This window comes from Dreissena polymorpha, chromosome 2 (genome assembly GCF_020536995.1).
Source record: "Dreissena polymorpha isolate Duluth1 chromosome 2, UMN_Dpol_1.0, whole genome shotgun sequence".
Classification (NCBI taxonomy): domain Eukaryota; kingdom Metazoa; phylum Mollusca; class Bivalvia; order Myida; family Dreissenidae; genus Dreissena; species Dreissena polymorpha.
In genome coordinates, this window is record NC_068356.1 from 141,977,687 (window position 1) to 141,995,818 (window position 18,132).

Genomic DNA, 18,132 nt, shown 5'->3' on the forward strand with positions numbered 1-18,132 from the left:
TGTGTAAAAAAAAACGTTAAAACAGGCCGACTTTGTCCGCGATTTACAGGCCGACTACGACCCTGCCATAAAATATTTTGATATGGTTAGAATCTGTAGAGGATCTTCTTTACAACGGTACCATTATAATTAATATCGGACGAATAATAATGAAGTTATAACCATTTATATCGGATCCGGGTTTTCTTTTCGGCATTTGCGTGTGTAAAAAAAAACGTTAAAACAGGCCGACTTTGTCCGCGATTTACAGGCCGACTACGACCCTGCCATAAAATATTTTGATATGGTTAGAATCTGTAGAGGATCTTCTTTACAACGGTACCATTATAATTAATATCGGACGAATAATAATGAAGTTATAACCATTTATATCGGATCCGGGTTTTACCATAAAGATTTCCGGATAGTTCCGGGTTTTATACCTCGCCTCTTTGGGACGCCATTTAAAAAAGAGCAATCATGAACTTGTTTAATAAAACATAACATTTGAAATGGATAAAAATCGAAGGAAAGGTAACACTAAATATAACACGTTTTCGCTTGATGCATATTTGAGTAACTTTTTACATTGGGGCGTTCAACCGGGGAAAGACTAAAACAAAATGGTGGAAGATTTATCGATAGAGAATTTTGCTCGTCTCTGACAGTCTGAGTCTGTCTAGATTCTAGTCCAACATGTTTAAAAATATAACTAATAAAGCTACCTTTAATATTGGTAATATTTGGTTCCTTAGAATATAGCCTTTATTAAATCCCTCTAAATTCTTTGCGCGCCCTCAAAATCTGTCCTGGCTGTTGTATTCACAGGGATCTTTAGGTAAAAAATACTCTATTATACTATAGTATATACATATATACAAGGGATACAACTGTCAAATTTTTTGCACAACATCATGGTCTGAACAATAGCAAAAAAATCGCTTCCAAAAGCAATAATTACACCAAAAAAAACTGTATAACAATAGCTCAGACATTTATCTATCAGATAATAACTATGTTCATAGCAGTAAAAGTGTTCATAGTTGTGTTTGAAACGAAAGTTTCATGAAAAACGGTAAAATTTTTGCCCATCCAGACTACTAACTTTTGAATTTGTGTTGCCCAGGACAAAATGTACTGGCCCTGGGCTCACAGGCAACCACTAATTTCCATCCCTGATATGTATGTTTCAGAAGGAAAACGAACCTTAAGATTTGCCAAGAGTTAACAACCTTACCTTTCTTAACTTAACATTGTACAAAATTTTCATTAAAATGCCTTATGAATCTTGTGACAAAAAAGAACAAGTCAAGAGTAAAGTTATTGCTACTTAACACGAGGAGAAAATAAAAGACACATACATTCATCTTTGATTCAACTTTTGAACCATAGAAATACCTATAAAAAAAAATTCCTATGAAATAGGATATTCAAGCATAAAGTTCATTGGTATAACATGTCGCCAAAATTGTAAGAAAAAAAGATTTTGACTGAATTCTATTTCAGGTGAAAGTAGGAACAGCTTGCTTTCTTCTCTCTTTGGAAGATAACACCAATGAAGGAAAGAAAACTTGTTCGGCTTTCTTAAAAAGATGGTCCAGCTATGGTAAAATATTTTTCATTCTTTTCAAACAAAAGTTTACAAAGCTATCAGCCTATTAATCATATTAATGGCTTCATGGTTACAGTAACATTAAAAAATTGTACAATAAAACGTTATTTTGTATTTTTAGCTCTACTCGCCATAGGCCAGAAGAGCTTATGGGATGGCATGGTTTCTGTCTGTCTGTGTGCGCGTTAGACTTTCTCTTGTTTATCTGATAAAGTCCACATTTTTCATCCGATTCTTTTCAAACTTGTCCAGTGTGTTGATATTAATGAGGACTCTAACCCTATCGAAAATGGGTTACATCAGAGTAAAAAGTCCAGAATTAACTCCCCTTGAATTTGAGAAAATTGTGAAATAAGGCTTGTTTACGAAATTGGAGGGGAAAGGGCCAATTTTCGGCGGGTCACAAAGAAGGAAAAAAAAACTTGTCAACTGTTGTTGGTTGATTCTGAAAGACACATACCTCGTTGAAAATATATGTTCTTAGTTGTTTATCAAAAACAATTGGAAAAATGTGGGAATCATATTAAAAAATATTCCAACCAAATGAAGTTCCATTTTTCAGTTATTTTATATGCAGTGAGTGTCCGTGTACAGGTTCAGTTGTTCAGACTTAAACAACTCAATTTTAAATGAACTCCTTCACAAAATAAGATAAAATCACAATATCTGGCTCTGTAGTTTACAATAAAATGTTTTTATTGCAGTTCAGTCAACCACATCAGATTCAGAGGACAATATGCCAAGTAGTGATGATTCCTTCACTGGTATGCTTTATAATTTCAGGGCTTTTGTTAGCAACTTTGGAAACATGTTCTTTACCCTTTAAAATTGATAATTCCAGTGTCAATTTACCCCAAATTGGGAAAATATTAGTAAAACTAAATGAATTGATGGATAAATTGTTTTTGATAAATGATTTTATTGGTAATTTCAACATGTAAGTCCTTTATATACACTGGAAGTCTCATATTTTCTAAACTTTTTCAAATCAACCTATTGGGATATTTTGTGTGGGGGATTTGGGAAAAAATGAGTTTTGCTATTGATAATATTGCTAAGAGTGGCTATAAAATCAGCTGAACAAAGCCTGAATTCTTTTATTTACACTGAATTATTTATTTTTATAATTTTTCAATTTACAAACAAAGGAACTGCTAAATGAACTTAATGTTTTTTTTGCAAGAATAAAGCATATGTTTAATGGTGACCCATGATTTGACCACATGTGTCATTGCAGATAGTTTTAAATTTATAAAGAAGTGTGCTTCAAAATTGCTTTATTTTAACAGTTTGTATTCATACCATCCATAATGTTGTGCTGGATTTTTCAAGCACATAAATGTATGCAAAAAACCCCACACAGTTGCATTTAAAAAATATTTTGTCTGCTCCATAAAGATACAAAAAAATTGAATATTTGTCCTCAAAAAATAAAACTAGCGAGCGAAATAAACAAAAATGCATGAATGGTGTGAGGGGGCGTAAAGTGAATGGGTATTCATTCTATAGTTTGTTAAACAGAGTCTTTAACTGATGTGCCAGAGCTTTCTTTGGATGATGGAGTTGAGACGTTGATAAAGGCACAGGATTCTTCTACGAAAGGTACCAGTAATAATATAGATTTTGCATTGTAGCACTAGATTTTTTTAAATTTCTTTTAATCAAAGAAAATCTGATTACCAAATCAGTTCAGCCCAAAAATCACCGTTGTTTAAAAGAAATTGATCTATTAAGACCCGTATTTACTGCAATTAAATAACTATTGGGATTTATACACTCAATCAGAGCTTCCTTAATTGGGCAGAAAGATAATTTTGTGAATCAAGTTATTTTTTTCACCCAATTGGGAACATGTCCGTTGCCATTCGGAAATTTTCGCGCCCTGAAATCACCAAATTGGGTAAAATCAAGTTGTGAATTGTAACAATTTTTTTTACAGTCTCGAAATACGTCAATTTGGCGATTTCGGGGAATTGTTTACTCGATTTTGTTGCAGTTTTTTTTGAAATTGGGATGGGTCTGGTTCATTTTGGGAACGGGTCCATAGGTCATTTGGAACAAGTCCGTTTACCGTATCTGTCCATAGAAGGAAAAATAACACTAGCTTCTGTCTCTACCATACATAATCTGGCTATTGAAAAGTTTGTAAGATCAAGTTTCTGAAATCTCGACAATGCTGTGTTTACTTGTAATTTATATTTCAACTTGTTAGGCAATGAACAATGACAATTTGCTGAAAAACAATAAGTAACACTAACAAGTACTACTTTGTTTCAGACACTTATGAGAATGAAGCACAAAAGATGTTTTTGGGTAAGAACAATTAATGTATATAACATATATAATGTTGGAGTGAGCTTGTGATAATGATATTGTTTGGTATTTTCATTCCGTCCATTATTCTGACTGTCTGAACTGGGGTCTGTCACACTTTTCTTAGCTGTTCTCAGTAACTTTTGTATGGAATTTCATGATACTTAAAAATAAATGTCTAGCAAACTGCCAGTGATAAATAGATGAGTTTGCTATAGATGCATTGTTATCTGAGGAATTAAGATCATGATTTATCGATAAATCAATTAAATGTTGCACCACTACAGGCAAGTGACAATGCAATCATGAATGTCTTGTTTGAATTTACTGTTCATCAACATTTTTTTAGGAATATTTGATGTCCATATTGAAAATCTCATCCCACCTTCGCCAAAAAGAGCATCAAGACTGCTGGACCTTGAACACGTGAAGTTTTTAATGGACTCTTTTCAAAGTGGAGTTTTTCAACAACTTACAATACTGGTGGGAATGGTCCCTGACGATTGTGACCCGTCGAAATTAAAGATGAAAGGTATATATTAGAGCACTATTTTATATATTTAGCTCACCACAGTACAAAGTTCACAGTGTGAGTTATTGTGACAAGTCTTTGTCTTTCATCAGATGTGTTTTGGGATTTACCTTGTAATTCCAGAGTTATGCCCCATATTTTTACTGAAACTTATCTATTTTTGTCAACTTTTTGCCGTCCAGAGCTGATATTTCAATAACTATAATATTGCATCCAATTTCCTTAAGCTTTTAAATCAATGTCTATCATCATACATTGTACTGCAGTTTTGCATGTGTAAAGTTTGTAAAGATTGTCCTGATAACTTCAGCGTTATGCCCCCTTCTGTGACTTTAATCAATATAATCAATAAATTTTGAAAACCTTTTTTTTTGTGTCCAGAGCTGTTTCTGTTTAAATATTGGATGTAATTTTACGAAACTTAAAATAAATGTGTATTATTTAGACAATAGCACACGACAGAGCTATTTATAGCTGATATAATTTATATTGGCCCGCTAGAGATGAATAACGGCCCTGTCGCGAAGTCATTTTGTTACTATTTATAGTAATGATATGTGATATACTGCAATAGTGCACATACAATTATGTTGGGATAGCCTTGGTACTTCCAGATTTTTTCCCCCTTTATTTATCAAAATTGAAGAGTAGATTAGTAACTTCCATGGACTTACAGTCCCATTACTACTGAAAATGAACGAACATTTTGTATAATATTTCGTAAAATAACGTATAATAAACAACGAAACATAGTGTTCATTTTTACTTTAGACAATTGCCGAATTTTCAATGCCAGATGTGGTCTGGTAAAATAGATGCTCGTTTTTATTATTATTTTGCATATATAATGCCATCTTCATTTCCCACAACAATATGTATTATTCATACGCACATAAACACTAACAGGGTACCATTTAAGTGTTTCTGTTTCCTAAGAATAGATCTATTTGCAGTAAAATAAAAAAGGAATAAATTGTGTCACAAATAAATAAGAACAAGCATTTTGTTTCTTCAAAGATCTATGTAATTATACCACATCTAGAGTTGAATTTTGGCTATTGCTTAAAGGAACACTGATTGTTTTGGTTTTACAAAATACTTTACTAATTTTTGTTGATTTTGAGCGTTATAGAGGGTTAAATATAAAAATAGAGATATACTTATGATGAGCAGATTTAAGACAGTATTTAACTATTAGAGACCGGTGAAATAATGATTTTTTTATATTCTAAATGCTGCTTGGTGATCTTATTCTGTTAAACTAGTACATTGCATTTTGTCAACTTACAATGATATCATGGAATTGCAGGTGCCGGACAGGTTGAGACCCTTGGAGGGAATCACACAAGGGAAGCCCTTCAGGGTCTTCTAAGGCGTGGTCTCGCAACTATAACCACAGTCAAAATGAATATTTATTCAGCCCTGTCAACATGCACAGCCTTGACGGTGGGTTGGCAGCACAATGTTTGCTTGCAGGAGAAGCAAAAGCCTCTAAGCTTCATTGACAAGGTGAGGCTTATGAGACAAGTTCGCCCATCAATGCACATGTCACCAACGGATATGAAGGCTTGGAAAGAAACTCTGTCTTCCATCTTTCATGTGAAGGTATAGTTATTCTTATATAATGGAAGGGTCTGAAATGTGCATTCTCATGCTTATATAGTATGGTTTGACCAAGACACTTTTAAACAGTTTTTCTTTGAATTATTTAGATTTGAATCAATGAACAGAGGCATCAGTTGGATTGGCATTTGACTACCTGCTAACTTATGAATGACTGTTGAATGATTTGACATTTAATAAATATAAATAAACACCATTTTGATGAAAAGTACTTATGTAGGCATTGACAATATTATAATCTTAACATAGTTGGTGCACATTAAAATTGTCTGCAAAAAGCAATACCAATCCTATGTTTAAAGCAAGCACGTTGAGAGACTTTATAATAGTTTAACCCTTGGCGGGCGGCATCCACAGCAGTGTCCGCTCTCTAATTGAAATAGTTTTCATCCGATCTTCACCAAACTTGGTCAGAAGTTGTGTCTAGACAATATCTAGGTCAAGTTCGAATATGGGTCATGTCGGGTCAAAAAATAGGTCACCGGGTCACTTAGTGCATTTCAAGGATTAAGCATGATGTCCGCTCTCTAATTGAAGTAGTTTTCATCTGATCTTCACCAAATTTAGTCAGAAGTTGTGTCTAGATGATATGCAAGTCAAGTTCGGATATGGGTCATGCTGGGTCAAAAATGAGGTCACAAGGTCACATAGTGCATTTCATGTGTATGGTGTCCGCTCTCTTATTGAAGTAGTTTTCATCTGATCTTCATCAAATTTAGTCAGATGTTGCATCTAAATGATATCTAGGTCAAGTTCAAAAAAGGGTCATGCCGGGTCAATAAATAGGTCTAGAGGTCACTTACTGCATTTCAAGCATTGAGCATGGTGACCAAAACCTACAAACGGGCGTATCTTGTGACAGTTTGGCACTCTTGTTCAAATTTGACTTTTCTGCTATCCAATTGTGTACAATATTTGGAGTAATATAATGGGCATTGTTCACTGTTGAAAGAATTAACAGGTCAAAAGAGTTAGTTAAAATGTGGTTACTGACCAATTATCTGCAACTCATCTTGCTACCAGTTGTTTATAAAAAAAATATATCCAATATTTTACATTGGACAGTCCTCTAAGGTGATTATGCAAAGCGTTATTATTTATAGTTTTGTATACTGAATGGTTATCATTATTCATGATTAACAGGACATCAGAAGATTCCAGAATTCGTATGGACTGCATATTAAGATGGCTCGGCTTGAACAGAGAGTTTGGGCCATTGTGGAGGAAGTTTCGGGTGATTCAGTGAAGATCACTGAAAAATTCTTCAGACCACTCTTGAAAATTCAATCAACCGAGGATATTGAGTCGTGTCTGAACATTCTGCGAAGCAAAGGATTAGCTGAATATAACAACAAAATGTAAGAATTAATTGTGAATTTACAAAACTGTAACAGACTTTAAAATTTTCATCGTATTTCTTATAACGCAAGTGGGAGTGGTGTCATGGGAACAAGCTTATTTATTTATCAATTGATGATTTTCAGGCATAATTTTGTCAGACCTGCCTTGTGTGATCTTGACATATTTGTCACAATGATTGTTTGATGTTTTTTGTGCTGTTAATCCGGACAATGCTTGTCTAGAGAGCTACTCTGTCATTAGTAGGCACAATATGAAATAATTTGACAGTGGCTTTGTCAAAAATCAACCAAATTTACTGCATTTTATTTAAACTCAATGTCTTTAGCTGAAGGGTATCATCTTATTTGAATTATTATAGGAAAGAATGTAAATGTGAATATTAATTTTTTTAAAGAAATAATAGACTGGTAGGCATTAGTTATTGCAGTAATGATGCAAAGACATTAAACCCTTACGGTGCTGCATGAGTGGCTTGATTGCAACAACAGAACAACACACTGTTTGTGTAACCCAAATTAAGAACAATTCATTGTTGATTATTTAAATACTTACCGGTTTGTATTTATAATTAACCTGTATTTCAAGGTAATAAATGAGAACTTTTATATAAGCCCCCATCCTCCATTTCAGCGGATTAAATATATACATGAATATGCCATTACAATTTAAATAAAATGTTGGGTTATTTATAAACCTACTTTCAAAGCATTCAAAGCCGTAAGTGTTTTGTTGCAGAATCAACCACAAAACTTCCTAATATGTCAATAGCAAAGAAGTTGCCATGGTAGAATTAAAAATAATGATTTTTTTTTGTGCGAGTTATGAATACTACTAATTCTAATTTGGGACAGGTGCTCAAACGCTTTTACAGTACTATGTACTGTGTATGTAAGTTTTTTCTTACATTGCTTGATTGGTTAACCCCAAACAGTGTTTTAATAAGTATTTTCTCTGTATGTCCTTTATGTACCTTTTAAAAAAGGGGTTGTTATATTTGCTCTGTTTTCATTTTTATAATTTCACAAGCATGTTGAGGCACCTGTGTCGCGGGACATTTTAAAGCCCAGGGGTTTTTATCTTACTTTGGGGAAAGGGCCTGGCCTTTTTTGAGGGGAAAAATAATCGTGCGAAATGCTGAATTTGGGGGAAAAATCACGCAAAACACCGGATTTTGGCGGAAATAAGGAAAGTCTTAAATAATCAATTTAACATATTTTGCTGTTTTTATAACAAATTCAAGGCAACAGATAATTTAATTATGCAATATGTTTTAATTTCTACACTGGATCAGGTTAACTTATGAATTTAAAGTTTAAAAAAAATAAAAATTTAAGGGAAAAAATCAAGTCTGGGGGAAAATTTGCCTGCTGAGGGGAAAAAAATCCGAGGGGAAAGGGCCATTTTACCGTGGGTCCCAAAGAAAGAAAAAAAGCCCTGAAGCCACAGACAATGTAAAACATGTTGGTGTTGTATATATTTGAAGTTAATTTTTGAATATTTTTTAGAAAGGAATTTTTGGGATCCAGACCACTTACAAAAAAAAGAAAGCAAACTGACCTGGAAGATGATGCCAATGAGGAATGTTCAAACACTTCTGAGGGACTCCTTGTAAGTTAATTAATTTCCTTTTTTGTGTAACAGAAACATGAGCAATTAAATAAATAAATAATGCAAGTATTAAGAAAGGCCTTGTGTTTGATTGGAAATCAGGTAAATGATGTTAAAATGAAAAAGTATTTGATCTTTTAAATAGCCTGAAAAAGCATTTTGAGAACATTACCTGTGAAATTGGGAAGTTGTGCTTCAGTTTTCCTTGTGAGAATAAAAAAAGTTTTTTTGCATGGCAAAAAAAAAAAAAATTCAGAATTTTTTTTTTGGGGGGAACATGAAACTACTATTAAAATCGGCAGAAAAAGGGTCTGCTCATAGATCAATATATTAACTTGTACTTCTAGGAGAAGTACAGCAAGGTAGTTGATGAGCTTCAAATGATGAAGGACAAATGTTCCAAACTGGAAACGGAAAACTCAGAATTGAGGCGTCAACTGACAGAGCGTAAGTGCATATATTTCTAATAATATTCTTGAACACTTAATGAATGGATCTTTTTTATAAATGATAACTATTTCTTGACTTACAGAGTTTAGAATAATTCACAAAAACTGGTTTAAGACCACTTTGAGTGAACACACATCTTCTTATGCCAACCCCATTAATTTGCCTAATATTTCAATGTTTTTAAACCTGAATATGCAGTTTTAGTTATTAGGCATAGACACAAATGTCCAGGCTTCAAGTACCAAATAACCTCATAAAGACCCTGTTTGAGACACCAGTGACAGTTGATCAGATATAAGTTGACATACATTGACACTTGATCAAAAGTGAGTTATCCTGATTTATATGTAATAAATATTTTTATGCACCCCTTCGGAGAAGAGGGGGAATATTGTTTTGCACATGTCAGTCGGTCTGTTTGTTGGTCGGTTTGTCGGTCCATCTGGCAGAGGACCCCTATTGTTTTCAGGTCACTAGGTCAAGGTCACAGTGGTTCGGGATGATAACTCAAGAATGCTTAGGCCTTGATCATGAAACTTCATTGGTACATTGATCATGACTGGCAGATGACCGGTATTGATTTTAAGGTCACTAGGTCAAAGTTAAAGGTCACAATGGCCTGGCTGCCACTACAATGAACTGCCCATTTGGAGAGCATGCGTGTTTTACAAACAGCACTTGTTTTTACATGTTCTGTAATATATTTCTATTAAATTTTTCTGGTTATTCAATTGTCAAGTTAATGCTAATAGAAGTATTCTTTCCCACAATTATCCTAAGATTTAGACATAAACAACAGTTTTCACAATTTATCTACCGTTTACTGTTTATTCACCCATTGAAATACATAATTTGGGTATAATTTTAAAAAATGTGCTAAAATGATGACGACACGGTGGTCTGCTCAACTTGTCACCTGTCCCAAATAAAACCATGAATAGTTGTACTATCAAGATGATCATTTTTTATGGTCCATTTCTCAGAGACTGTCAAAGACATTTGGTTCAACTTAGGTATTCATGTTTACCAATTAAAAATGCATCTCAGTTCTCAAGGGCAAATAAGCCTAAATTGAATCATTAGGGCTATGAATTAGCGAGAGTCCAGTAGCCATGGGCCCTAAAACTTGAGCTGGGCTCATAAAGATAAGAACACACTTGGGAGAATGGGTTAAAGTTTTAGTTTTATAACCTGTTCTCATAATTATGGCCCATTTTCATGTTGTAAATTTCATTGTTTATTGACCCTATTGTTGAGGACAATTTCTATAAAAAATGGAAATAGATATTTGGTCATAGTCAAGTATTCTTGTTTATTGTCACAAAGTGAACATATATATCAATGGCAGATAAACCTTGATATTATTTTGCTAAATGTGTGCCCCATTTTGAACATTGAGTGTTGGAGTGTCACTGGTAACATTTACTTTACATGGACAGTTAACCGTAATACTATTACTAATGATTTCCTCTTCTCTACCCAACACTCGGACAAGTGGATGACACTGTCTGCAGATGGCTCATGGTTGGTAGTTCATCAATTCAGTTCAGGGTCTTTTATTCTATCTGAAAACAGATTGCTCGAAGTCCAAGGAAAATTCATCAAAGGACAAAGAAATTGAAGCATTCTGGAGATTTGAAGACGGACGAGAGGAATGGTTGCCGGCCAAATTGATCCGAAAATATGCTAACGGTAATTTTAAACATAATAAAATATTTTACGAATAATGTACAATTATCAAGTGAGATGAACAAAATCCCATATGATACTGACCATGTACAAAATTAAGCTTTAATTACTGTGAATAAATTATCAGTTGTAAGTTCCCTACCGGTATGCCCAGAGGGAACTATAGGATATATCAAAACAACACTGACAATGTTGCTGACAATTTTGTAATGGTATTTTGACCAGTAGGGGAATTTTGCATTGCATGCAATGATAATCTTGTTTATATTGTGAAACTCAACATATAAACCCTTTTTTCTGTTCTTGTCTGTTTGTCAAAAGCTGACAGCATGCATATTTTCAACTAGTAAAGTGACTGTTAGTTTTAAAAACACCTTGCTTGAAAGGTACACTTTTAGAATCATAGTGAAATATATATATATATATATATTACATAACTTTATTAATAACTAACTGCTTTATTATACCCCACCACAGGCGTTTGGTATTGCAGTAATGTCTGTCACACTTTTTTGTTGTGCAACTCCTTATTCATTTCTCATTCATTAAACATAAAAATACAGAATGATTATCATCAAGAACTGCCACTCATATCGTGAGGGTTGGCGATTGAAATTAATTAAAGAGAGTTATTATTTTGTGTAGATTTTATGTTACTTATCCATATTGCTGTACAATTTATTCATAAGCAGTGAATTGTACCATTTCAACTTAAACAGATATTCATGAATTGCTGTAGTCCATCTTGTTTTGGCAATTTTTTCCCGTTCACTCATTGAACCTATAGCAGGGATTTGTCTGTCAGACACCCTTTAATTATGTAAGTGACAATTTAAACATGCAAAGACATTTCACATCACACAACAACTGTGTTTGATATTTCAAATTGACAATCATATTGGTTATTTCTGGCTATGAAAACATGAATGGTATATTTATGCAGTTTCTTTATATATCCCATTGTGAGTACCAAACTATAGTTTTCCAGCAAAACATTGTACATTTAACTCTGCAGTATCAATTGCTATGAGTACTAATGCTATAATTTAAAAGACATAATTAATAACCATATGATTATCATATCGCCTGGCTGTATAACAGCATTCAAATTCTTACATTTCAAGATGTCTTTTATTCAGGAGAGTGTTCAGTCCAGTACTCTGATGGAGTTAGTAGAGTGAGGTCCTCATGGGTGAGAGAGGTGGGACAGATGTAAGGTCATCCTATTGCCACATCTAGAAGCTATACCTATTTTCTCAAGACTAAAAATGTCGTGAACTTAAAATAAATGTTGTTATCAATATATGCAACCAGAGTACATATTAAGGCACTTCATGTTATTTTTCTGAATGATTGAAGTCAGGTTTCTCATACTAAGACATTTCCCTGTCAAGTTATGGAATTAACTTAAATTTTATGGTGTGAAATTTCTGTTTTATAAAAAAATGCATAGATAATTTTAATCAAATTGTGAGACTGATAGCTTCATTTTTTTTTATCAAATCATGCAAATGATTGCCCTTTTTATACGCCCGTATAAAATACGGGACGTATTATGTGAAACCCCTTGGCGGCGGGCGGCGGGCGGCGGGCGGAAGGCATCACTTTGTCCGGACTCTAATTCAAATTGTATTCATCCGATCTTCACCAAACTTGGTCAGCAGTTGCATCTAGTTGATATCTAGGCCAAGTTCGAATATGGGTCATGCCGGGTCAAAAACTAGGTCATAGGGTCAATAAGTGCATTTTCAAAGGGGCCACTTTGTCCGGACTCTATTTCAAATTGTATTCATCCGATCTTCACCAAACTTGGTCAGCAGTTGCATCTAGTTGATATATAGGCCAAGTTCGAATATGGGTCATGCCGGGTCAAAAACTAGGTCATAGGGTCAATTAGTGCATTTTCAACGGCGCCACTTTGTCCGGACTCTAATTCAAATTGTATTCATCCGATCTTCACCAAACTTGGTCAGTAGTTGCATCTAGTTGATATCTAGGTCAAGTTCGAATATGGGTCATGCCGGGTCAAAAACTAGGTCACAAGGTTACTTAGTGCATTTCAAGCATTTAGCATGGTGTCCGCTCTCTAATTGAAGTAGTTTGCATCTGATCATCACCTAATTTGGTCAGAAGTTGAGTCTAGATGATATGTAGATCAAATTCGAATATGGGTCATGCCGGGTCAAAAACGAGGTCACGATCGGACACATAATGAATTTCAAGCATTTAGCATGGTGCCCGCTCTCTAATTGAAGTAGTTTTCATTTGATCTTCACCAAATTTAGTCAGATGTTACATCTAAATGATATCTAGGTCAAGTTCAAATATGGGTCATGCCGGGTCAATAACTAGGTCTCGAGGTCACTTAGTGCATTTCAAGCATTAAGCATGGTGTCCAAAACCTCCGAACGGGCGTATCTTGTGACAGTTTGGCACTCTTGTTTTGAAGTAAAAAAAAACAACATGAATTTTACATCACACTGATGATCATATTTCAAGTGTAAGCATTATTCTACATCTTTTTCTTCAGTTTAATGTTGGAATTGAATATTCCCTAATCAACAATTTGATTCTCTTTACTGCACTTTTGTTTATGTGCATTATCCAAAGAATGTTTGAATTCCATTTTGAAATGCTTGATGAGAACTTGTCTTTTCACTTAGGTATATGCTTTTTTCATTATTGGTTTTGTTCAGTGGTGGTGGTCATATTCTTCTTATGTCATTTCGGTCAGTAGAATATGGGACTTGTATATAACAGTTTATATGTTAGAATGGTTTATGAGATTATTTTAAATAAAACTATTTTTGAATTTCTTTCGCTATATAAACAAAAGTTAATTAAAGAGATTTCACGTTTCTTACTGTTGCAATCAATTTAATATCTTAAAATAACCTGAGATCTTTTGGGAAACTAGACAGAAAATAAGTTCTAATGGTGAACAATTCGTATTCAGTCAGCCTTTGTAAGCCATTGTAACTGTGAATGTGTTCATGTGCATTATTCTAACATTTTTTCGATTTCGGTTTAGAAATGCTTTGCATGAACTTGTCTTCATTTTAATATGCTGAATTAAAATTGATTTTGTTAATTTGTGATTACCAATGTTTTATTTTGTATGTCCTATATGATGTTTGAGTATTTCAGAGAAACAATAAAGTTCTGCCCTTACAATACATACTAAAATTGTGACAGAATTGTTTAGTAATGAAAATACAAATTGCAGCAATTGCACCTGTTAAAGAACTTTGAATGGTTATACATGTAATAGCGGTAAAGATTGTTTTATTTAAATATTTAATTTTTCATAATGACTTCACATGTTAAAAAAAAATGTTTAGCATTTTTTAATACTAGTATATTTTGAGAACTAATTTAAGTGTGACATAAATAATATGGAATCATTCCCACTATTTAATATATATTTTCTGACCTGCTGACTGGTGGATTGAGTACATATTAGTATACTGGTATTGTTTTTTATTTTGAAAATTTCACTGATTGAAAATTTACACAACATTTTGTGTGTTCTGTATTTACTATGCCCCCCTTCGAAGAAGAGGGGGTATATTGCTTTGCACATGTCGGTCTGTCGGTCGGTTTGTCCATCAGGTGGTTTCCAGATGATAACTCAAGAACGCTTGGGCCTATGATCATGAAACTTCATAGGTACATTGATCATGACTCGCAGATGACCCCCATTGATTTTGAGGTCACTAGATCAAAGGTCAAGATCACGGTGACCTGAAATAGTAAAATGGTTTCCGTATGGTAACTCAAGAACGCTTAGGCCTAGGATCATGAAACTTGATATGTAGATTGATCATAACTCGCAGATGACCCCTATTAATATGCAGGTCACTAGGTCATAGGTCAAGGTCACAGTGACCCGAAATAGTAAAATGGTTTCCGGATGATAACTCAAGAACGCTTATGCCTAGGAACATTGAAACTTCGTAGGTAGATTGATAATGGCTGGCAGATGACCCCTATTGATTTTCAGGTCACTAGGTCAAAGGTCAAGGTCACGGTGACCCGAAATAGGAAAATGGTTTCCGTATGATAACTCAAGAACGCTTATGCCTAGGATCATGAAACTTGATAGGTAGATTGATCATGACTCGCAGTTGACCCTTATTGATTTTCAGGTCACTATATCAAAGGTCAAGGTCACGGGGACCTGAAATAGTAAAATGGTTTCCGGATGATAACTCAAGAACGCTAATGGCTACGATCATGAAACTTCATAGGTACATTGATCATGACTTGCAGATGACCCCTATTGATTTTGAGGTCAAAGGTCAAGGTCATGGTGACCCGAAATAGTAAAATGGTTTCCGGATGATAACTCAAGAAGGCTTATGCCTAGGATCATGAAACTTCATAGGTGCACTGATCATGACTCGCAGATGACCCCGTTCGATTTTGAGGTCACTTGGTCAAAGGTCAAGTTCACGGTGACCCGAAATAGTAAAATGTTTTTCGGATGATAACTGAAGAACGCTTATTCCTAGGAACATGAAACTTGATAGGTAGATTGATCATGACTTGCAGATGACCCCTACTGATTCTCAGGCCACTAGGTCAAAGGTCAATTTCACGGTGACCCGAAATAGTAAAATGGTGTCCGGATGATAAATCAAGAACGCTTATGGCTAGGATCATGAAACTTCATAAGTACATTGATCATGACTTGCAAATGACCCCTATTGATTTTCAGGTCACTAGGTCAAAGGTCAAGGTCACAGTTACAAAAAACATATTCACACAATGGCTGTCACTACAACGGAGAGCCCATATGGGGGGCATGCATGTTTTACAAACAGCCCTTGTTATGACTTGTTTTATAATTTGCTAATAATTTAAGAACTTATACATTTAAAAGTGGTTTACCTTCCTTTTTTTCAGTGTGATTTTTTCTGTGTGATTATGCATTTCTGGAAGTTTGTACCGCCGGCGTAACATTTTTAAACAATTATCTGTCATTGTGTTTATGATCCTCTGAGAGTTTGTACCGCCAGCGTAACATTTTCAAAGAATTATCTGTTGTGATTATGAACCTTTGGGAGGTTGTACCGCCAGCGTAACATTTTCAGTTAAATTTTAAGGGTTATATCATTTTGTGTGTTCTGTATTTACATTACTTGTATAATTTACTATTAAATTAAGAACTTAAACATTTAAAAGTGGTTTGTGCGATTTTTACTATTGGTACCTTAGGGAGTTTTGTACCGCCGGCGTAACATTTTCAAGAATTATCTGTTGTTATTATGATCCTCTGAGAGTTTGTACCGCCAGCGTAACATTTTCAAAGAATTATCTGTTGTGATTATGAACCTAAGAACTTAAACATTTAAAAGTGGTTTATCTTCCTTTTTTTCAGTGTGATTTTTTCTGTGTGATTATGCATTTTTGGAAGTTTGTACCGCCGGCGTAACATTTTTAAACAATTATCTGTCATTGTGTACTTTTTGAGAGTTTGTACCGCCAGCGTAACATTTTCAAAGAATTATCTGTTGTGATTATGAACATTTATGAGGTTGTACCGCCAGCGTAACATTTTCAGTTACATTTTAAGGGTTATATCATTGTGTGTGTTCTGTACTTACATTACTTGTATAATTTACTATTAAATTAAGAACTTAAACATTTAAAAGTGGTTTGTGTGATTTTTACTATTGGTACCTTAGGGAGTTTGTACCGCCGGCGTAACATTTTGATTATGATCCTCTGAGAGTTTGTACCGCCAGCGTAACATTTTCAAAGAATTATCTGTTGTGATTATGAACCTAAGAACTTGAACATTTAAAAGTGGTTTATCTTCCTTTTTTTCAGTGTGATTTTTACTGTGTGATTATACCTTGCTGGAATTTGGTACCGCCGGCGTAACATTTTCAAACAATTATCTGTCTATGTGATTATGAACCTTAGGGAGTTTGTACTGCCGGCGTAACATTTTCAAAGAATATTCAGTTTTTATTTTGAACCTTTGGGAGGTTGTACCGCCAGCATAACATTTAAGTTTCAGTTCAATTTTCCTGTCTGAATGTAAGATGGGTTGTACTGTCAGCGTAAATTTTTTTTAATTTCTTATAAAAAGTGAGAAAAATGTGGGTTTTTTTAAAAGAAATTTCCTTTAAAATGACCATTTTAAAAGGGATTCTGTGGAAAATCCCTTTTTAAAATATAATCAATTAATAATAATTGATTTTTATTTTATTTTTTTTAAATTATTATTAATGATAACAAAGTTTCTAATTGAAAATAGCTAGATAAGAGATGGATAGGTTGGAAAATGCTTAAATACGGACAAGCGTAAGTATAATTTCTGACGTTTCTATGGTGTTTATTATGGTGTTTATTTTTACGACTAAACAATTCGAATTAAAAGAAATCAAGAAACAGAAACATAGTTGAAAAGCGAGTTGATACGGATTAAACTCGTTTATAATTCAATATAAGTATTAACAAATATACACAATCGATCTTTCAAAAAATTACATGTAATGGAAATTTCGTAGTATTGTTCTGATATTCTTTATATGTTTAGAAGATTATCATATGTGCCGACCATTTACATGGATATTTTATGATATAATGCAATAACATTATCACTTAAATTGCCCCGATCAAAATTACATTCTCCACCTTATTTAACATATAAATTATTGTGTTCTTAATTAATTAGGAAACATAAATACATTCCTGAATAAAACTGTATTTTTAATATACATTCTGTATTTGACGGTAATTAAGAAATAATCGTTGGTTATTTCGGTAATAACCAACGGTTTGGAGTTCCGATGCGCTGTAATTAAACCACAAATATTTTGCTTATTGATTCAAATAAAAGGGAAATAACCATAACACAAATACATTAAATGAACGAAGCACGACAGTTGACTACTATTTTGGTTGTAGTGTACTGCAGTACGCGGAAATTAATTTTTTTCCGAATCGCGCG

The 18,132-nt window shown here is 33.9% G+C and overlaps 1 protein-coding gene across 1 annotated transcript; it reads left to right on the forward strand.

Moving 5' to 3' along the window:
- The first annotated feature begins 428 nt into the window (after nucleotides 1-428).
- On the forward strand, nucleotides 429-16,824 carry LOC127869251 (uncharacterized). Its single transcript, XM_052411635.1, has 12 exons — nucleotides 429-513; nucleotides 1,486-1,585; nucleotides 2,296-2,355; nucleotides 3,113-3,193; nucleotides 3,869-3,904; nucleotides 4,254-4,436; nucleotides 5,746-6,041; nucleotides 7,203-7,417; nucleotides 8,927-9,029; nucleotides 9,377-9,476; nucleotides 11,055-11,171; nucleotides 12,308-16,824. The coding sequence occupies exons 3-12, from the start codon at nucleotides 2,328-2,330 to the stop codon at nucleotides 12,382-12,384; spliced, it is 1,236 nt and encodes a 411-aa protein (XP_052267595.1). The 5' UTR covers nucleotides 429-513; nucleotides 1,486-1,585; nucleotides 2,296-2,327; the 3' UTR covers nucleotides 12,385-16,824.
- The last annotated feature ends 1,308 nt before the right edge of the window (nucleotides 16,825-18,132 follow it).

What these genes read in the sequence shown, in the direction of transcription:
- LOC127869251 (XM_052411635.1), top strand. Translation starts at nt 2,328, where the DNA reads ATGCCAAGTAGTGATGATTCCTTCACTG. An exon ending in ACAGGATTCTTCTACGAAAG is followed by an intron (nt 3,194 to 3,868) that starts GTACCAGTAATA and finishes ACTTTGTTTCAG; the next exon opens with ACACTTATGAGAATGAAGCA. An exon ending in CTTCCATCTTTCATGTGAAG is followed by an intron (nt 6,042 to 7,202) that starts GTATAGTTATTC and finishes CATGATTAACAG; the next exon opens with GACATCAGAAGATTCCAGAA.